We start from the raw sequence: 19675 nt of genomic DNA, 5'->3' as shown, positions 1-19675 counted from the left end.
CATTTCTTCAGTGGTGTAAAGTACTTAAGTAAAACTACTTTAAAGTACAACTTAAGTAGTTTTTTGGGGTATCTGTACTTCACTATTTATATTTTCAAAATGGTTTACTTTTACTTCACTACATTAAAACATTCCCAAACCAGAAACCGTGGATTGATGGCAGCATTCGCGCAAAACTGAAAGCACGAACCACTGCTTTTAATCAGGGCAAGGTGACCGGAAACATGACCGAATACAAACAGCGTAGCTATTCCCTCCGCAAGGCAATCAAACAAGCTAAGCGTCAGTATAGAGACAAAGTGGAGTCGCAATTCAACGGCTCAGACACGAGAGGTATGTGGCAGGGTCTACAGTCAATCACGGACTATAAAAGGAAAACTAGCCCCGTCACAGACCAGGATGTCTTCCTCCCAGACAGACTAAACTTTGCTCGCTTTGAGGATAATACAGTGCCACTGACACGGCCCGCTACCAAAACCTGCGGGCTCTCCTTCACTGCAGCCGACGTGAGCAAAACATTTAAACGTGTCAACCCTTGCAAGGCTGCAGGCCCAGACAGCATCCCAGCCGCGTCCTCAGAGCATGCGCAGACCAGCTGGCTGGTGTGTTTACGGACATATTCAATCAAACCTTATCCCAGTCTGTTGTCCCCACATGCTTCAAGAGGGCCACCAGTGTTCCTGTTCCCAAGAAAGCTAAGGTAACTGAGCTAAATGACTACTGCCCGTAGCACTCACTTCCGTCATCATGAAGTGCTTTGAGAGACTAGTCAAGGACCATATCACCTCCACCCTACCTGACACCCTAGACCCACTCCAATTTGCTTACCGCCCCAATAGGTCCACAGACGACGCAATCACTCTGCCCTAACCCATCTGGATGAGAGGAATACCTATGTGAGAATGCTGTTCATCGACTACAGCTCAGCATTTAACACCATAGTACCATAGTACCCTCCAAACTCGTCATCAAGCTCGAGACCCTGGGTCTCGACCCCGCCCTGTGCAACTTGGTCCTGGACTTTCTGACGGGCCGCCCCCAGGTAGTGAGGATAGGTAACAACATCTCCACCCCGTTGATCCTCAACACTGGGGCCCCACAAGTAGAGGTCGACCGACTATGATTTTTCACCACCGATAGGATCAATTATTGGAGGGCCCAAAAAAAATAAAAATTGTTTTTATTTTTTGTAATAATGACAATTACAACAATACTGAACACTTTTTTAACTTAATATAATACATCAACAAAATCAATATAGCCTCAAATAAATAATGAAACATGTTCAATTTGGTTTAAATAATGCAAAAACAAAGTGTTGGAGAAGAAAGTAAAAGTGCAATATGTGCCATGTAAGAAAGCTAACGTTTAAGTTCCTTGCTAAGAACATGAGAACATATGAAAGCTGATGGTTCCTTTTAACATGAGTCTTCAATATTCCCAGGTAAGAAGTTTTAGGTTGTAGTTATTATAGGAATTATAGGACTATTTATCTCTATACGATTTGTATTTCATATACCTTTGACTATTGGATATTCTTATAGGCACTTTAGTATTGCCAGTGTAACAGTATAGCTTCCGTCCCTCTCCTCACTCCTACCTGGGCTCAAACCAGGAACACATCGACAACAGCCACCCTCGAAGCAGCGTTACCCATGCAGAGCAAGGGGAACAACTACTCCAAGTCTCAGAGCGAGTGACGTTTGAAACGCTATTAGCGCGCACCCGGCTAACTAGCTAGCCATTTCACATCGGTTACACCAGCCTAATCTTGGGAGTTGATAGGCTTGAAGTCATAAACAGCGCAATGCTTGAAGCACAGCGAAGAGCTGCTTGCAAAACGCACGAAGGTGCTGTTTGAATGAATGCTTACGAGCTTGCTGCTGCCCACCACCGCTCAGTCTGACTGCTCTATCAAATCATACACTTAATTATAACATAATAACGCACAGAAATACGAGCCTTTGGTCATTAATATGGTCAAATCCGGAAACTATCATCTTTCGAAAACAAAACATTTATTCTTTCAGTGAAATACGGCACCGGTTCGTATTTTATCTAACGGGTGGCATCCCTAAGTCTAAATATTCCTGTTACATTGCACAACCTTCAATGTTATGTCATAATTACCTAAAATTCTGGCAAATTAGTTCACAACGAGCCAGGCGGCCCAAACTGTTGCATATACCCTGACTCTGCGTGCAATGAACGCAAGAGAAATGACACAATTTCACCTGGTTAATATTGCCTGCTAACCTGGATTTCTTTTAGCTAAATATGCAGGTTTAAAAATATATACTTCTGTGTAATGATTTTAAGAAAGGCATTGAGGTTTATGGTTAGGTACAGTCGTGCAACGATTGTGCTTTTTTTGCAAATACGCTTTTGTTAAATCATCCCCTGTTTGGCGAAGTCGACTGTCTTTGTTAGGAAGAAATAGTCTTCACAGTTCGCAACGAGCCAGGCGGCCCAAACTGCTGCATATACCCTGACTCTGTTGCAAGAGAAGTGACACATTTTCCCTAGTTAAAATAAATTCATGTTAGCAGGCAATATTAACTAAATATGCAGCTTTAAAAATATATACTTGTGTATTGATTTTAAGAAAGGTATTGATGTTTATGGTTGGAGCAACGTGTACCTCAGCGATTATATGCAACGCAGGACAGGCTAGATAAACTAGTAATATCATCAACCATGTGTAGTTAACTAGTGATTATGATTGATTGTTTTTTATAAGATAAGTTTAATGCTAGCTAGCAACTTACCTTGGCTTCTTACTGCATTCGCGTAACAGGCAGGCTCCCCGTGGAGTGCAATGTAAAGCAGGTAGTTAGAGCGTTGGACTAGTTAACCGCAAGGTTGCAAGATTGAATCCCCGAGCTGACAAGGTAAAAATCTGTCATTCTGCCCCTGAACAAGGCAGTTAACCCACCGTTCCTAGGCCATCATTGAAAATAAGAATGTGTTCTTAACTAACTTGCCTAGTTAAATAAAGGTTAAAAAAAAAAATTATTGGCCAAATCGGCATCCAAAAATACCGATTTCCGATTGTTATGAAATCTTGAAATCGGCCCTAATTAATCGGCCATTCCGATTAATCGGTCGACCTCTACCCACAAGGGTGTGTTCTCAGCCCTCACCTGTACTCCCTGTTCACCACGACTGCGTGGCCATGCACGCCTCCAACTCAATCATCAAGTTTGCAGACGACACTACAGTGGAAGGCTTGATTACCAACAACAACGAGACGGCCTACAGGGAGGAGGTGAGGGTCCTCGGAGTGTGGTGTCAATAACCTCACACTCAATGTCAACAAAACAAAGGAGATGATCGTGGACTTCAGGAAACAGCAGAGGGAGCTCCCACCTATCCACATCGACGGGAGGGTAGAAAGTTTTAAGTTCCTTGGCGTACACATCACGGACAAACTGAAATGGTCCAACCACACAGGCAGCATGGTGAAGAAGGCGCAGCTGCGCCTCTTCAACCTCAGGAGGCTGAAGAAATTCGGCTTGTCACCAAAATCACTCACAAACATTTACAGACGCACAATCGAGAGCATCCTGTCGGGCTGTATCACCGCCTGGTACGGCAACTGCTCCGCCCATAACCGTAAGGCTCTCCAGAGGGTTGTGAGGTCAGCACAACGCATCACCGGGGGAAAACTACCTGGTACTTTTGATACTTAAGTACATTTAAAATCTTTTACTCAAGTAGTATTTTACTGGGTGACTTTCACTTTAGCTTCAGTCATTTTCAATTAAGGAATCTTTACTTTTACTCAAGTATGACAATTGGGTACTTTTTCCACCACTGGATTTCTTGAGTTTAGAATAAATCATTAATTGTTTTATAGGCTATTAACATACAGTACCAGTCAAAAATATGGATACACCTACTCAATCCAGGGTTTTTCTTTATTTTTACTATTTTCTACATTGTAGAATAATAGTGAAGACATCAAAACTGAAATAACACACATGGAATCATGCAGTAACCAAAAAAGTGTTAAACAAATCCAAATATATTTTATATTTGAGATTCTTCAAAATAGCCACCCCTTTGCCTTGATGACAGCTTTGCACACTCTCTGCATAATTTCAACCATCTTCACCTGGAATGCTTTTCCAACAGTTTTTAAGCAGTTCCCACTTATGCAGAGCACTTTTTGGCTGCATTTCCTTCACTCTGCGGTCCAACTCATCCAAAGCCATCTCAATTGGGTTGAGGTCGGGTGATTGTGGAGGCCAGGTCATCTGATGCACTTTCCCTCTTGGTAAAATAGCCCTTACACAGCCTGGAGGTGTTGGGTAATTGTCCTGTTGAAAAACAAACGATAGTCCCACTAAGCGCAAACCAGATGGGATGGCATATTTCTGCGGGATGCTGTAGTAGCCAAGCTGGTTAAGTGTGCCTTGAATTCTAAATAAATCACAGACAGTGTCACCAGCAAAGCACCCCCACACCATCACACCTCCTCCTCCATGCTTCACAGTGGGAACCACACATGCAGAGATCATCCATTTACCTACTCTGTATCTCACAAAGACATGGTGGTTGGAACCAAAAATCTCACATTTGGACTCATCAGACCAAAGGACAAATTTCACCGGTCTAATGTCCATTGCTCGTGTTTCTTGGCCTAAGCAAGTCTCCTTTTCTTATAGTAGTGGTTTCTTTGCAGCAATTTGACCATGAAGGCCTGATTTACACAGTCTCTTCTGAACAGTTGATGTTGAGGTGTGTCTGTTACTTGAACTCTGTGAAGCATTTATTTGGATTGCAATCTGAGATTGGTAACTCTAATGAACTTATCCTCTGCAGCAGAGGTAACTCTGAGTCTTCCTTTCCTGTGGCAGTCCTCATCAGAGCCAGTTTCATCATAATTGAAGAAGTTTTCAAAGTTTTTGAAATTTTCCATATTGACTGACCTTCATGTCTTAAAGTAATGACGGACTGTCGTTTGTCTTTGCTTATTTGAGCTGTTCTTGCCATAATATGGACTTGGTATTTTACCAAATGGGGCTAATTTAAAACTTTTTTGCTTACTACATGATTCCATATGCTTTATTTCATAGTTTCGATGTCTTCACTATTATTCTACAATTTTATAAAATAGTAAAAATAAAGAAAAACCCTGGAATGAGTAGGTGTGTCCAATTTTTGAATGTTACTGTATATTTTGATTCTCTCATGAGATCCCAGATTGTTGTTTCCATCACATCTAGTGTTTTTGCTTGATTTTCATTTAAAAACAATCTTCACTTGAAGCTTTAGATCATCTTCCAACAAGATTGTCCATTATGTCATAAAAAACACAGCACAGCAGACCATGTTGCAGTTAAGATAGTATAAATACTTTATTACATTTTTCTGATATCTCTTCATGCATCATGTTCAACAATCCCAGTAGTAGTGAAAGAGGTTGTTCATCGCTCAGGGTTGGTGTGTTAATTACCCTCTAGTCCGGGAGGGGGGTTTACTGTAGAAAAGGGCAGTCACTAATCACTCCTGGAGATTCTTAACCATCCACATTCGTGAAAGCAAGCAAAGAGCACATTTCAATCCTTCAACAAAGATTTATGGAAAACCTAGGAATTATGATCAGCATTTTGCAACCCTGGGCCTAGGGGACATTATTGATGTACAGGTAACTGCCAAAATAAAAGGAAGGATGAGGGATAAAGTACTGTATATTGAAGGCAGGTGCTTCCACACAGGTGTGGTTCCTTAGAAGTCCAAAGCAGATGCTTTTCTCAATATCAAATCATTTCTAGGTAACAATTAAGTGCCTTACTGTGATTGTTTTCAATTAAAATGATCAAAAACAAACAAAAATAGCTTCTTAGCAAAGAGCAACTTCTCAAACAAGAATTTTGCTAGGACTGTCTGGGATACAGTAAAAACTGTATCCCAGACAGGATTGGATTGGTCTGGGATACAGTAAATTGGTCTGGGATACAGTAAAAACTGAAAACTAGCTGTTATTGGCAGAGAGGTTTGGAACTCTCTTCTTATTGGTCTACTAACGACACCTGGGTATGACACCAGGCAGGCCAAAACGACAGTAGGCTGAACATTTCAGGCAGTCTTTTCAAACCGCTCTTACACTTAAAGGGCATTACCATCATTTTCACAATGTTAGTGTTATTCTAACCTCAGTGTGGAAATCCATGACAGACTGACCAGGTGAATCCAGGTGAAAGGTAAGAACCCTTATTGATGTCACCTGTTAAATCCACTTCAAACAGTGAAGATGAAGGGGGAGGAGACAGGTTAAAGAATGCTTTTTAAGCCTTAAGACAATTGAGTATGTGTGCCATTCAGAGGGTGAATGGGCAAGACAAAATATTTAAGTGCCTTTGAACGGTTTGAGTGTCAAGAACTGCAACACTGCTGGGTTTTTCCACTCAACAGTTTCCCGTGTGTATCAAAAATGGTCCACCACCCAAAGGACATGCAGCCAACTTGACACAACTGTGGGAAGCACTGGAGTCAACATGAGCCAGCATCCCTTTGGAACTCTTTCAACACATTGTAGAGTCCATGCCCTAACAAATTGAGGCTGTTCTGAGGGTAAAAGGGGTGCAATTCAATATTAGGAATGTGTTCCTAATGTTTTGTGCATTCTGTGTAAATATAAAACATTTGACTGCACTGGGCTTTAAGCAATTAACATCCCATCATGCTTTGGGTCATGTATAAAAATGTCAAGGTGGCCATTATTTTGGCTACAATGGCTAGAAGCAGAATTCTGTGACTTTAAAAGAGCATAGGGGGTTTAAAGGGTGTGTGTGTGTCTCTCTGTCACCAGATCGCAACCAAATTGAACACTTATGGGAGATTCTGGTGCGGCGCCTGATACAGTGTCTTCCACCACCATCAACAAACTTCATATTATGGAATTTATTGTGGAAGAATGGTGTCACATCCCTCCAAAAGAGTTCCAGACACTTGTAGAATCCATGCCAAAGTGCACTGAAGCTGTTCTGGAGGCTCGTGGTGGCAACACTTCCAATTAAGACACTTTGTATTGGGGTTCTTTATTTTGGCAGTTACCTGTAAGTATGTAGGTAAAACAGTCAAGGTTTGATGTTCAGCATTTTAACAAGTCATCTAGGCCTACATCAATGGATGGGTCCGTTCTAAGAGAATCCCCTTTCCATCTTACATACATTGTTCTTGAAGCCTAACTGGGCAAATAAAATTGTCTGCATCCACAAATCATTCATGTTCCAGTATGTGTCGGACCACCTTTTCCTTCAGTATGAGAGAGAGTTGAGGCAGAGAGTAAGAGAAATGGTTAAGTACATAGAAGAGCTAATGACTTCAGCATTCCTGAGAGACAACAGCAGTAGGCAACTTCTGAAAAGACTAGTGTGCTCCAAAGAGCATCCTATTCCCTATAGTGCAAAACTTTTGACCAGGCCTTATCTGGCTTTCATAAAAAGTAAATGCACTATACAAAGATTGGGGCGCAATTTGGGTCTCACCTTAGGCTAAAGAAAACAGTGGTTCATTTGACACAGCAATCAGAAATATAGACTAATAATGTGTACAAATACATCATTAGTGACAGTTTGCCATCTCTGTACGGTACACGTCAGTGGCTATTTACATAAACATCGTCATAAATCATGGGGACAAATATATGTACACAGTGGGGTTGCTCTGTTTGAGTTCGGTAAAGAAGTTCCAAATTCCTTTGAAATCATTCACGTTATCTAAATATCATAAGCAAGTTTACACAGGAAACTTGAATAACAATCATAAATGCATATAGACTTCTATCCCTTTTCAGCAGAACCCAGTGTCATCAAGTCATGCATAGTGGGACCATATATAATGATAATATAATGGCTATATAAGAGAACTTTAACAGGTCAGGTTTACCGTCTGCACTGCATGTGTACATGAAACAGTCAAATAAAATACAAATTATATATTTTTTTTTAAAGTTAAATTATTAGAAAATCAATGATGAGTTTCAGATATTTAAGATGCATAATTAATGGCACTTTATTCCCTATATATGTGTATGTAGGGAATGAGGTGCCTTTTGGAATGCAGCCATTTAGTCTGGCCAATGACTGCATTGACAGCCTTATAAATTGTACTATGCCAACCATTCTTCATCTCCATTTCAAAGGCTTGAACTAACGTTTGCAGTTCCATAATTATTTCTAGGACCAGTTTTCAAGCCTACAGCTACCTATAGGCCCATAACACATCTTTCTTTTCCCACTGTAGTTCTTCTCTGTTCTCCTTGAACCTGTCTGTGGGTATCTATCGTATGAAGCAGGGTTGTATTCATTAGTGCACACTGTAGCAATACATTTTGCAATGGAAAAAGAAAACAGCGTTTCTTGTTGGAAAAGCTCAGGTATAGTCCCTCTGTCAGTTTTCTTCTGTTTGATTTCTAGTGAATACGACCCAGAAGTTCCTCTGTACAGGGGTGACACAGCACAAAGGACTGAAGGGGAGAGCAGAACTTGGAGAATCTTATCCATCATCCTACACGCTAATCTCTCAGACAGTTTGTTGATGTGTGCACATTTACACCAGAGATAAGATAAACATAACAAAAAGACGAAGGAATGGATATTTTAGGCCAGACGGAAAGGTACAATATCGTATAGGTTTTCTAAGTGCGAGAGATGTCATGGGTCCCAGATATCGGTCCGATCCAAGAGGAGATTCACCTGCACGCCACTTCAATCTGCCATTCAGATACAATGTCCATACAGTCCACCACTTCTCCTCCTCCTCCTTTTCAAGTCCGTCTCTCTCACAACTTCCGCTCCTTCCTTCTCTCCTTACAAACCTGCCTGCCCTACCGTGTTAGGAGTGTATCATGTGAGACAGGCTAGTATAGAGAAACCCGATGGGTTTTTTGTAGGTGTTTGAGTAACTAAGTGTGATTTTGATCTTCCTGTACATGTAGGATGATATCTTTCATAGGTGCATATCAGAATGTCCAGGGTTGTCAGGGTTACTTGTGGCTCCGCTGAAGGGTGGAATCATCAAACAAAGGATTCTTCACCTCCATTTCTCCCGTCTAAAGAGAGAGAGAGTTAATGACAACCTGCCATGAGATGAGGAAGAATGTGTAGTTTATAAAACTATGATTAGTAGTATTGAGTCCATTTATTCCCCTCCCTCCCCTGATTAAAATTGTTACTTGATAATTCTGTTCTGATTTACATAACCTGTTCATTTTCTATTGTTAATTGCTCCATTTTCTAATTTAACATTGTGCTTTGGCAATATGTATCAATACGTCATGCCAATAAAGCAAATGCGAGAGAGAAAACAAGAGAAGCCTGTAGCATATTTATAAAATTGTATTCAAAGTAAATGTACAGTATTTAACTAAAATGTATTCAAACTAGGAGGTAAATATATATATTGGATATCAGTCGTGTATCGTTGTCTCTACCATGCCTGCATGTCTGTGCAGTACACTATGTGTGTGTCTGTCTCTTACTGGGGCCAATCCAGGACACTCGTACACTGTGAAATCGCCGTCCTCATTCTCCTCATCTGACGTGGCCCCAGAGTCAGGCACATTTGGTTCATCCCGGTGTCTGAAGAATAAGGAAAAACACAGAACAGAACACTGAGTCATGGAGGTATCCAAACATCACACCACAACCTACAATTCACCCTGATACAGACTGACAGGAAGACAAGGGAGAAGGGAGGGAAGAGGAGGAGAGGCAAGACGTGGGCTGTGTCTGGAAACATTAATAGCCTTCTTCCTCTGTCATTTTCCCCCTCAATTCCTGGTAAAACACTTTGGAGCACCGCCAAGTAGCTTTACAAAAGAGGAAACAAGGAATTGACAGCTAGTAACATTTTCAGACAGCCAGGGACAGAGGGCAGACAGGTAAGTCTGTTTACGTAGCAGACAGACAGACAGACAGAGTGGAGCTAGAAGGCCAGGGGCATGACTCACTTCTCCAGGGAGAGCATCTGCTGTTTCTGGTGTTGGTAGTGGTACATCTGGGCACTCTGAGCCAGCCTCTTATCCCCAGGCTGCAGGCAGGGCATACGATTACATTAGAGGGCATGGTGGCACCCTACTCCCTACACAGTACACTACTTTTGACCAGACTATATAAAAATCGGGTGCCATTTGGGAGTGTTTCAATAGAACATTATTGTACAGAACATGAGATTGTTTCAATGTGATTAGTATTGCATTTAAAATTGAAACACACTTTACAGTAAAACAATAAAATGAAGATGATAAAAAAATAAACTAAGATGAAAGATAACGTAGGAAAAAAAAAGTATAAAATCACATTTATGATTTCTATTGTGACCATGACTTTGTAATGCAATTGTGTTCTGTACTCACCACATTGTTGTCATAGGAAGGGGGCCCCATACCCCCATAAGCAGGGTAGTCTGCCTTCTGAGCCAGGCGCACACCTCTCTGCAACCTGAGATGATACAGGGACAGAGTTAGCTCTATGCCATACCCAGCACATTGCACATCCTACTGTGATGAATGTGGTTCTATTTTGTAAAATGTACTTTCTTCTTTGTCAGCATTTATAACATGGAATAGATTACAGGGCTCTAGAGAGACTTTTTTCCGTTTTGACTTGTGTCTCATATTGTACCTGCATTCCATACAGAACCAGGCAAACGACTAGCCATCTTTTAAATTACCATGCCCTTGTAGGGCTTGACATTCAGGTACATTTGCTAGTGTAACCGATGTGAAATGGCTAGTTAGTTAGCGGTGGTGCGCGCTAATAGCATTTCAATCAGTGACGTCACTCGCTCTGAGACTTGAAGTAGGGTTTTCCCTTGCGTTGCAAGGGCCGCGGCTTTTGTGGCACGAGGGGTAACGATGCTTTGTGGGGTGTCAGTTGTTGATGTGTGCAAGGGTCCCTGGTTGGGGCGAAGAGAGGGACGGAACCTACACTGTTACACTAGTGTCACACTGGGCCAGTGCCACCTGAAAACGACTAGCCTGAATGAAAAGAATACTGGCCCGGCAAAGCAGATGACGCGTGCGTCATTTAAATGTCATCTTAAATTTGCGGGCTGAGCAAGTAGCTTATAATTACATACCCTCAAACAAAACGACATTTTAACTTGACAATATCATATTTGCATTTATTGTTTGGAGGGAAAAATATAACCTTTACGCAATCTCAAAAAGGGTGTTATTGTTAGAGATTTTGAACAGGGCCCTATTTAATTTTTCCCAGTTTCTCCAAGTTTTTTCAGGTTTTCACTCGAGATATATATATTTTTTTAACTACAAAAACTTCAAATTCTAACAATGCTTAAACCACACCAGAAGAGAGTTGTGTTTGGCTAGCATTTTGGTACTGTACAGTGTAGGCTACATGATGTGATGGCGAAGTTTGATAAACAAATGCCGGGCAATTGATACAAATCATTATGATCTCATTCTGCCAGGTAGGCCTACTTTGCAGTCAACATTTAATTGGGAAGTTTTTGGGGGAAAGCCTTTAGACCAATGCTCATTCAAACAGTGCATGATGGGTGAATTGCGCATCACAAAGTCAACTAAGACTTCGGATCAAACTTTTTGAATACCTGGTTTGCATTCCCATTGTTGCATACCGATTGATGTTCGAATAAATCTTGATAAAAAAAAAACTGAACCAAAAACTAACGTAACCAGTTAAAGCAATTTTAAAAAATTGGTTTCACACTGCCAAGTCAAAGCGTGGCAAATTCGAGGATTTCAGTCACAGTTTTGAGCTCTGGATTAAAGTTTAAATCAATATGAATCTAATCTCCCTGAATTTGCTTTGTAATCATTTAAAAAATAGTCATGTAGCAAGTTAAACCTCAGTTTATTAATGCTGAGTCAGTCTAGACTCTAAAATGGTTACATGGAGTAAATCTCTACTAGTCCGTACCACTGAAGTGCATACAATTTACAATCAGCACCTTAAAACGTACACTAAAACGAAGCAACAATGTGACTACTAAAGACACACCAAACTGTCCGTTCATAAAACAGTTAAGTCAACGTACAGTAAAGTACCACACAACATGTAAGAAACCAAAGCCAACTGGAACAAGATGCAGATGTAGGGAGAATTTTACCTGATCCAACAGACGCCAGCCAAGAGCAAGGCCACAGATCCCATGACCGCAAACACACTGGTCATGACTGTAAAGAGGAAAAGAAAGGGTGTTAGGAAAAGAGGATGAAAACGGCCGATAGAGAAAAGGGAAGACATATCTAGAAGAGGGTATAGATCAGAGGAGAAGACAGACTAAGGCACTGTCTGGGTTAGTTCATGGACTAGGAGAAGTAAGTGGGACAGGAAAGATAATCTATTGACAAGGTTGTATGCATCCCAAATTGCATCCCTGGGAATATCGTGCCATTTGGGGCGCTATTAACCTCATTTAAGAGCCAAGAGCAGTTAAAGTCAATACAGCATTCACAAGATAATCAGGATGTGGAAAAACTTCAGATTGGAGAACAATGGTTCCCCTGTTCAATATTTCCATGAGAAATGTGTAGATAATACTGGAACGTTCTTGACTCACGTATATAGAGGAAAGCATTTTGCTGTTAAAATCGAAACATTAAAAAGTAATAAGGAAGGTTACATGCCAATAAACACATGATCGTTGGAGGGGTAAGGGATGATCAGGGGCCCACTACGAACTGCTGGGATGTGGGTGGTGGTGGGGGCCGTCATTGTGGGGGCGGCTGTAGTCGTGTTATACGGGGCTGTAGTGGTACTGTGTGTCGTAGGCTGCTCTGTGGTAGGCCGTTGGGTGAGGATCATGGATCGGTCATCCTCCTCCTCGGCTTTGGAAAGATCCTGAGAGAGAGGAGCTAGGAGATACAAAAATTAGAGAATAAATGGTAATTGATAGCAAGGAAAACTATACTAATATAGCAAATCATATGATCTTACTGGTCACATTATGCCATAACTATGCAATTAAAAGCTTTGTCAAATCGGGCTTCCCGAATGGCGTAGCGGTCTAAAGCACTGCATCGCTACCGGTTGCCCCCTTGGGGGCGGCGCACAATTGGCTCAACGTCACCCGGGTTAGGGGAGGGTTTGGCCAGGGGGTGCTTTACTTGGCTCATTGCGCTCCAGCGACTCCTTGTCGCAGGCCGGGCGCCTGCAGGCCATAGGGCTTTGGTCAAAAGTATGGCACTGTAAAGCCAAAGGTTTTCTCTCACCTGGATGTTTGACCCCTGACTCCTTCTGTTGGCTGATGATGGTGGACAGGAAGTCAATCTCCTCATCCACTTCAGGGAACGTGGTCACTTTGCCCGCTGAAAGGAGAACATGATCTTGGTCATTGGGTTTCAATGATTACTTACACAACGATGTGAGGAGAAGACAGAGGTAGACGCAAAAAGAGAGCAATTCCTCCTCCACCATCCGGGTGATTGCAGGTACGAGTCAGATCTACAAATCGCCAATGATGACCTCCTACTACACCATAGTGACTATGGGGAATCAGTCATCAGATACTGATAAGACAAGCTACACTTAATCAACTATTGATTTCCATACAGAATGACAGGCTACGAAATAATACAAAAACACAGAGAAATATAGACACACTACTGTAGAGATCAAGCATCTATTCATCCTATAATTGTATTAATAGTAGTGCTGTAGGTAAGGGTGGCAGATCAACAGGAAAACCACAGCCCTGCTGACTAAGGGAAATACAGAGTCTTTGGTACTTGACTCCAGAGGCATACACTTGAAAATGGGGAGCTAACATGGCCACCATATGGAATTACAGTGTCATCATGTAAATGCATCATATTGCATCTATTACTGAACATAAATACAAAATGCAACATGCAACAATTTCAAAGATTTGACTTCTTATTTACAGTGATGGTCCTACCCCGGCCAAACCCGGACGACACTGGGCCAATTGTGGACTACCAATCACGGCTGGATGTGATGCAGCTGGATTCGAACCAGGTACTGCAGTGACGCCTCTTGCAATGAGATGCAGTGACTTCGACCACTGCGCCACTCGGCATAGGCCCACCTATTTGGCAGCCAGGCCCAGTCAATCAGAATGAGTTCTTCCCCACAAAAGGACTTTATTACAGACAGAAATACTCCTCAGCAGCACCTCAGACGATCCCGCAGGTGAAGAAGCCCGATGTGGAGGTCCTAGACTGGCGTGGTTACACGTGGTCTGCGGTTGTGATGCCGGTTGGAAGTACTACCAAATTCTCTAAAACGACATTGGAGGCAGCTCATGATAGAGAAATTAACATTAAAACTCTGGCAACAGCTCTGGTGGACATTCCTGCAGTCAGCATGCCAATTGCACACTCCCTCAAACATCTGGTGTTGTTGACAAAACTGCACATTTTAGAGTGGCCTTTTATTGTCCCAATGCCGTTTAATCAGCTTCTTGATATGCCACACCTGCCAGGTGGATGGATTATCTTGGTAAAGCAGAAATGCTCACTAACAGGGATGTAAACAAACTTGTGTTCAAAATTTGAGAGAAATAAGCTTTTTGTTCATATGGAAAATGTCTAGCATTTTTTATTTCAGCTCACAACACTTTACATGTTGTGTTTATATTTTTGTTCAGTGTAAACACATGGCTCTCCTTGACTCCATCCATATACCCCGTACTGGTACTCTCAGGGACACAGAGGAATTCCAGTTAGAAAGAACTGGTCCACGCTGCCCTCATGTGGCCAGTGTGGATAAACACACACACACACACCTACAACAAAAAGTGAGTCGATGATAAGTGTAAGGATCCAAATCAAATCATTCATCAAGTACAAAAGGCTTGCGCAAAGCATTAAATAGCTTTGCATTTGCAGAGACGACTCGCTGCATGTTCCTTACATTGGATTGGTTTGTGCTTAATCATAAAGGGTTACTATATCAACAGTAATTAATAATGCTGGTTTCACAGGTGAGGTGAGAGCAGTGAGATGATAAACTGCATAGCAGTACGGTGATATAAATGTTAGAATGTGTGTGTGTGTGTGTGTGTAGTACTGTAATGCCTGTGTGCCTATGTATGAGACTGAGTAAGCCAGTGATACTGTGTGTTGCTAGCTGGATCAAAGTGAGAGAATCTCTGTGTGGGTGGGTGTCTATGACAGAGTGAATGTGAGGTGCTTTTGTGCATACGTGTGTGTGTGTGTGTGTGTGTGTGTATGTGAGAGTGGTGCAGTGTGTGTATGTGAGAGAGAGAGAGAGAGAGTGAGTGTGCATGCATGCGTGTATTTGTATGTAAGAGAGTCTGTACATTACAAATTAGTGAGAGTGGGGGAACGTGTCGCAGTGTGTGGGTGGATAGGTCAGCGTCTCTGTCATGAAGCGGTGCTCTGAGCGTGTGGGTGGAGGGCACAGGAGAGAGAGAGAGAGAGAGAAAAATCATGAATGAAAACCATAACCAGGGCAACAGAGAGAGGAGCCAAGAAAGGGAAAGGATAGAAGGTAACTATTCCACAGGTCATTTCTGTAAATGAGAATGTGTTCTCAGTCAACTTACCTGGTAAAATAAGGGTTAAATAAATACACATTTTAAAAAAAAGAGAGGAGGGGGTCACAGTCAGATTAAATATGTGGTTCAGAGGCGAAGAATCGTAAATGAACCAAAGACCCATTTCTAAAGGCCGTTTCAAGGACTGGAGGGAGGGTATTATTATTTTCTGATGTAATAAATGTTTTCAAAATGTCAGACTTCAGTTCAATGCCACTATTGTATGCAGCAGACCACAGATATAAATAACTCCAATTATACCGAGCAAAAATATAAAACGCAACATGTACAGTGCTGGTCCCATGTTTCATGAGCTGAAATCAAAGATGTTCCATATGCACAAAAAGCTTATTTCTCTCAAATGTTGTGCAAAAATGTGTTTATATCCCTATTATTGAGCATTTCTCCTTTGCCAAAATAATCCATGCACCTGACAGGTGTGCTATATCAAAAAGATGATTAAACAGCATGATCATTACACAGGTGCACCTTGTGCTGGGTAAAATAAAGGACCACTCTAAATGTGCAGTTGTGTCACACAACACAATGCCACAGATGTCAAGTTGAGGGAGTGTGCAATTGGCATGCTGACTACAGGAATGTCCACCAGAGCTGATGCCAGAGAATTACAAGTTAATTTCGCCTCCGTCGTTTTAGAGAATTTGGCAGTACGTCCAACCGGCCTCACAACCAAAGACCAGATGTGATGACGTGCAGCAGCTTGAAGAGATCTGTAGTCTTGCATGATGTCTTCTTTGATGTTAATTCGAATTTTTGAATCAGAGTAAATAGAGCCAAATATATTGATAAAAGCCACCTTGTCCGAGAGAGATTTACATGGATATCAAAATGTCATGCCAGGGTAAGCCTACACGAAACACAGCCCTTATTTCTAGTGTTTCTAAAATCTACAAAGGATCAAATGAATGGTGGAAAAACAACTGGAACCATTTCAGTGTTTGAACGGTTTTATGGGTATTATGACACGGCCAGTTATGACAAGGCCATTCTGTTAAAGGTCCCCAAAGCACATACATCCCTGGGTCGCTCGTCTTTTCAGTTCGCTGCAGCTCGCGACTGGAACGAGCTGCAACAAACACGAACTGGACAGTTTTATCTCAGTCTCTTCTTTCAAAGATTCAATCATGGACACTTACTGACAGATGTGATGTGTTGCTACCATGCTGTGTTGTCATGTTGTGTTGCTGCCATGCTGTGTTGTCATGTGTTGCTGCCATGCTGCGTTGTTGTCTTAGGTCTCTCTTTACGTAGTGTTGTCTCTCTTGTCGTGATGTGTGGTCCCCGCAGGAGGCCTTTTGGTAGGCTATCATTGTAAATAAGACTTTGTTCTTAACTGACTTTCCTAGTTAAATAAAATCAAAAGGTCCACTGTGGAGCTCAATAGTCCCATATAGTATCCAACTAAACAACACGATAGACGATGGAGTTGAGCAGCAGCTGATGTGAGCAGACTGGTGCTCCGAAGTCACATAAAAATGATTTATTAAAATAAAAACACTATTGACTTCAGCACCCAAAGAATAGCCTGCAGTTACACAGAACACTTTATGTGACGTCGGAGCTCTAGTCAGTCCACACTAGTCGCCGCTAAACTCCAATTGTAAATCGGCTATATCGGCTGTATAGTTGACCCATGATAACCTGGTTTATTTTTCTATTCACACAGTAAGACAAAATGGCCTCACTGCTTGTCTACTGGCATGTGAAATGAGTAAATGTCATTAAGTATTGAATTATAAATCACAGAGCCCTTTTTCAGTCTGGCTACCTTCTAGCTGTGGTCGATGGCATATGGGTCTTAATGACGCAAGCCAGTTATGCATATATTAGTGATCTATTCCCTTTTGATAACAGAGAAAAGGTTGCACCTGAAACCAATGCAAGTTAGTCAACTCCAGCTGCAATTTCCAATAATTTGGTGGCCACAGTTAAAGTAAAAATCTCTGACTTTAACAACAGCTAGGGAAAAGGGTGCCATTTGGGCGCACGCAAGACACAGTGGTAACAGAAATATGAGTCATACTGCAGCTCAATGCTGAAATGTAATTATTCTGTCACATTTCCTCAAAATGTTCTGTGTTTGTCGAGTGGGTGGTTGGGGCTGGGTAAAGACCAATCTCTTGTTTGAACATGTTGTGTCTGCAAATATTGCCTTGTTTTGGGGGAAATGACCTGAAATAGGCAACTGTTTGCCCTGTGTGTCTAGCAGCCATTGTCTACTGGAAATATGCTGCTGATTGCCCCATGTGCCTAGTGGCCATGGTCTCAAGGGTATTACATAGAATTGTTCCAGGTGTTTTGTAAGTGAGCGAGCTGTACTGCAGGGTTCCCCGACTGGCGGCCCGCATGCTGTGGTTTAATTTGGCCCCCCAAGTTTTCTGAGCAACTGAACAAAAATATAAATGCAACATGTAAGGTGTTGGTCCCATGTTTCATGAGCTGAAATAAAAGATCCCAGAAATCTTCCATATGCACAAAAAGATTCTCTCAAATTTTGTGCACAAATTTGTTTACATCCCTGTTAGTGAGCATTTATCATTTGCCAAGATAATCCATCCATCGTTTTAGAGAATTTGGCAGTCCCTTCAACCGGCCTCACAACATACAAAGTGGTTCGCATGCGATGCATTCTTATCCATTAAATTCAGTCATGTGCCAGTCATGTCCAAAGTGGCTGTAAAGAACTAATGGCCATTAGGAAAATGGATACCACTTAAATGCGGTGGGCTAAGTCGGTGAATTAATTGTGTGTACAGCTGCAAATCCAGAGGTACGTCTCAAATGGCATCCTTATTCACTACATAGTGCACTATTTTTGAACAGAAGCCGGACTATGGTCAGAGCAGTGCTGTCACGGTCGTTGTAAGAGACGGACCAAGGCGCAGCGTTTGTTGAGTTCCACATATTTATTTAAAGAGAAACTTCTTCAACCAAAACAAACAAGCAACACAACGTGACTACGTGGTGAAACAAGCACCAACACAAACAATATCCCACAAACACAGGTGGGAAAAATGGCTACCTAAATATGATCCCCAATTAGAGACAACGATTACCAGCTGCCTCTAATTGGGAACCATACAAAACACCAACATAGAAATATTGAACTACTACACCATAGAGAACCACGGGCTCTCTATGGTCAGGGCGTGACAAGTGCATACAGGGACCATTTGGGAAGCAATCCAGGATGAGAGCTGGTAAACATGTCCAGATGTCCAGATACTCAAAGTCTAAATGGGTAGAATGATCTATATCACAACCAACACCCTTGTTAACATGGCCATCCATACGAGTGGACGATAGTTTCCAACAGAGCAAACTGTTGCTCACAATATCAGTGTGCATGGAGTGGCTAGAATATCCACGGAGGAGCTCGCTCAGGAGGAGGATAGTGTGTGTGAAGGACAGCAAGAGGAAAAGAAAAGAGAAGAAAAGGAGGATAGAGAGTGATAGAGAGGAAGAGAGATATGTGGAGGAGGAAAGAATAATAGAGGGGTCCTCTCTAACCTTCTGTTTAGTGATTTACTCTGTTACCATCTGCTCTTCTAGAGCCAGTCAGTGCATGTGTCCTAAATGGCACGCTTGCGTTAAAAGTAGCATGCCCTATAGGGATTAGGGTGCCATTTGGGATGTATTTTCTGTCAGTGGATCAGGGAAAACCTGCTTGGCAGACAGTCCATGCTTTAAATCTGTGCTGAGGGATACTCGGTTAGACTTTGTTGTGACTAGGCTGTAATCTCACAGACCGATGGTGAATCAGGTCTGTCTTTCAATTCCTTTCCTTCTTTATGTAGGGCTTTCCTGGTGTCGCCCTCCCTCCAGTGTCTGTCTGGCCTATGACTAAATCTAAGCGATATCTTTATGGGTTTAAATGCCAATTGTTTTGTATCAGTACCACTTTATGAAAGTCATCCATTCTCATTTTGAACCATTATGAATCCTTTCCCATTGCTCTGGTTCTCTCTCTCTCTCTCTCTCTCTCTCTCCATTGGAACAACGCACCTTTTTCCTGAGCTATCAGCTCTCAGCCCCCTGATGACGCACCTCCTACGCTGTCTCATTAACACTCGTTAAAGTCTGAGGCAGTGGGGGACTGGAGGGGAGACTGCTATTATCCATTAAAAAGTGAGCA

The 19675-nt window shown here is 42.0% G+C and overlaps 1 protein-coding gene across 2 annotated transcripts in view; it reads right to left on the bottom strand.

Moving 5' to 3' along the window:
• Nucleotides 1-7030: 7030 nt before the first annotated feature.
• The window catches only part of LOC115164168 (neural proliferation differentiation and control protein 1), a 47091-nt gene continuing 34446 nt past the window's right edge, over nucleotides 7031-19675 (bottom strand). For both annotated transcript variants that reach the window (XM_029716396.1, XM_029716397.1), the window contains 7 exons: nucleotides 13211-13306; nucleotides 12626-12853; nucleotides 12106-12172; nucleotides 10367-10451; nucleotides 9962-10041; nucleotides 9491-9590; nucleotides 7031-9061 (listed from right to left, as the gene is read on the bottom strand). In XM_029716396.1, coding sequence (XP_029572256.1) covers nucleotides 8996-9061; nucleotides 9491-9590; nucleotides 9962-10041; nucleotides 10367-10451; nucleotides 12106-12172; nucleotides 12626-12853; nucleotides 13211-13306 — 722 coding nt within the window. In that variant the 3' untranslated portion in view covers nucleotides 7031-8995. The remainder of the gene's footprint in view (nucleotides 9062-9490; nucleotides 9591-9961; nucleotides 10042-10366; nucleotides 10452-12105; nucleotides 12173-12625; nucleotides 12854-13210; nucleotides 13307-19675) is intronic.

Source organism: Salmo trutta, chromosome 27 (genome assembly GCF_901001165.1).
Source record: "Salmo trutta chromosome 27, fSalTru1.1, whole genome shotgun sequence".
In the NCBI taxonomy this organism is placed as follows: Eukaryota; Metazoa; Chordata; class Actinopteri; order Salmoniformes; family Salmonidae; genus Salmo; species Salmo trutta.
Note: the sequence above shows the minus strand (reverse complement) of the source record. Positions and strands in the feature narration are given on the sequence as shown.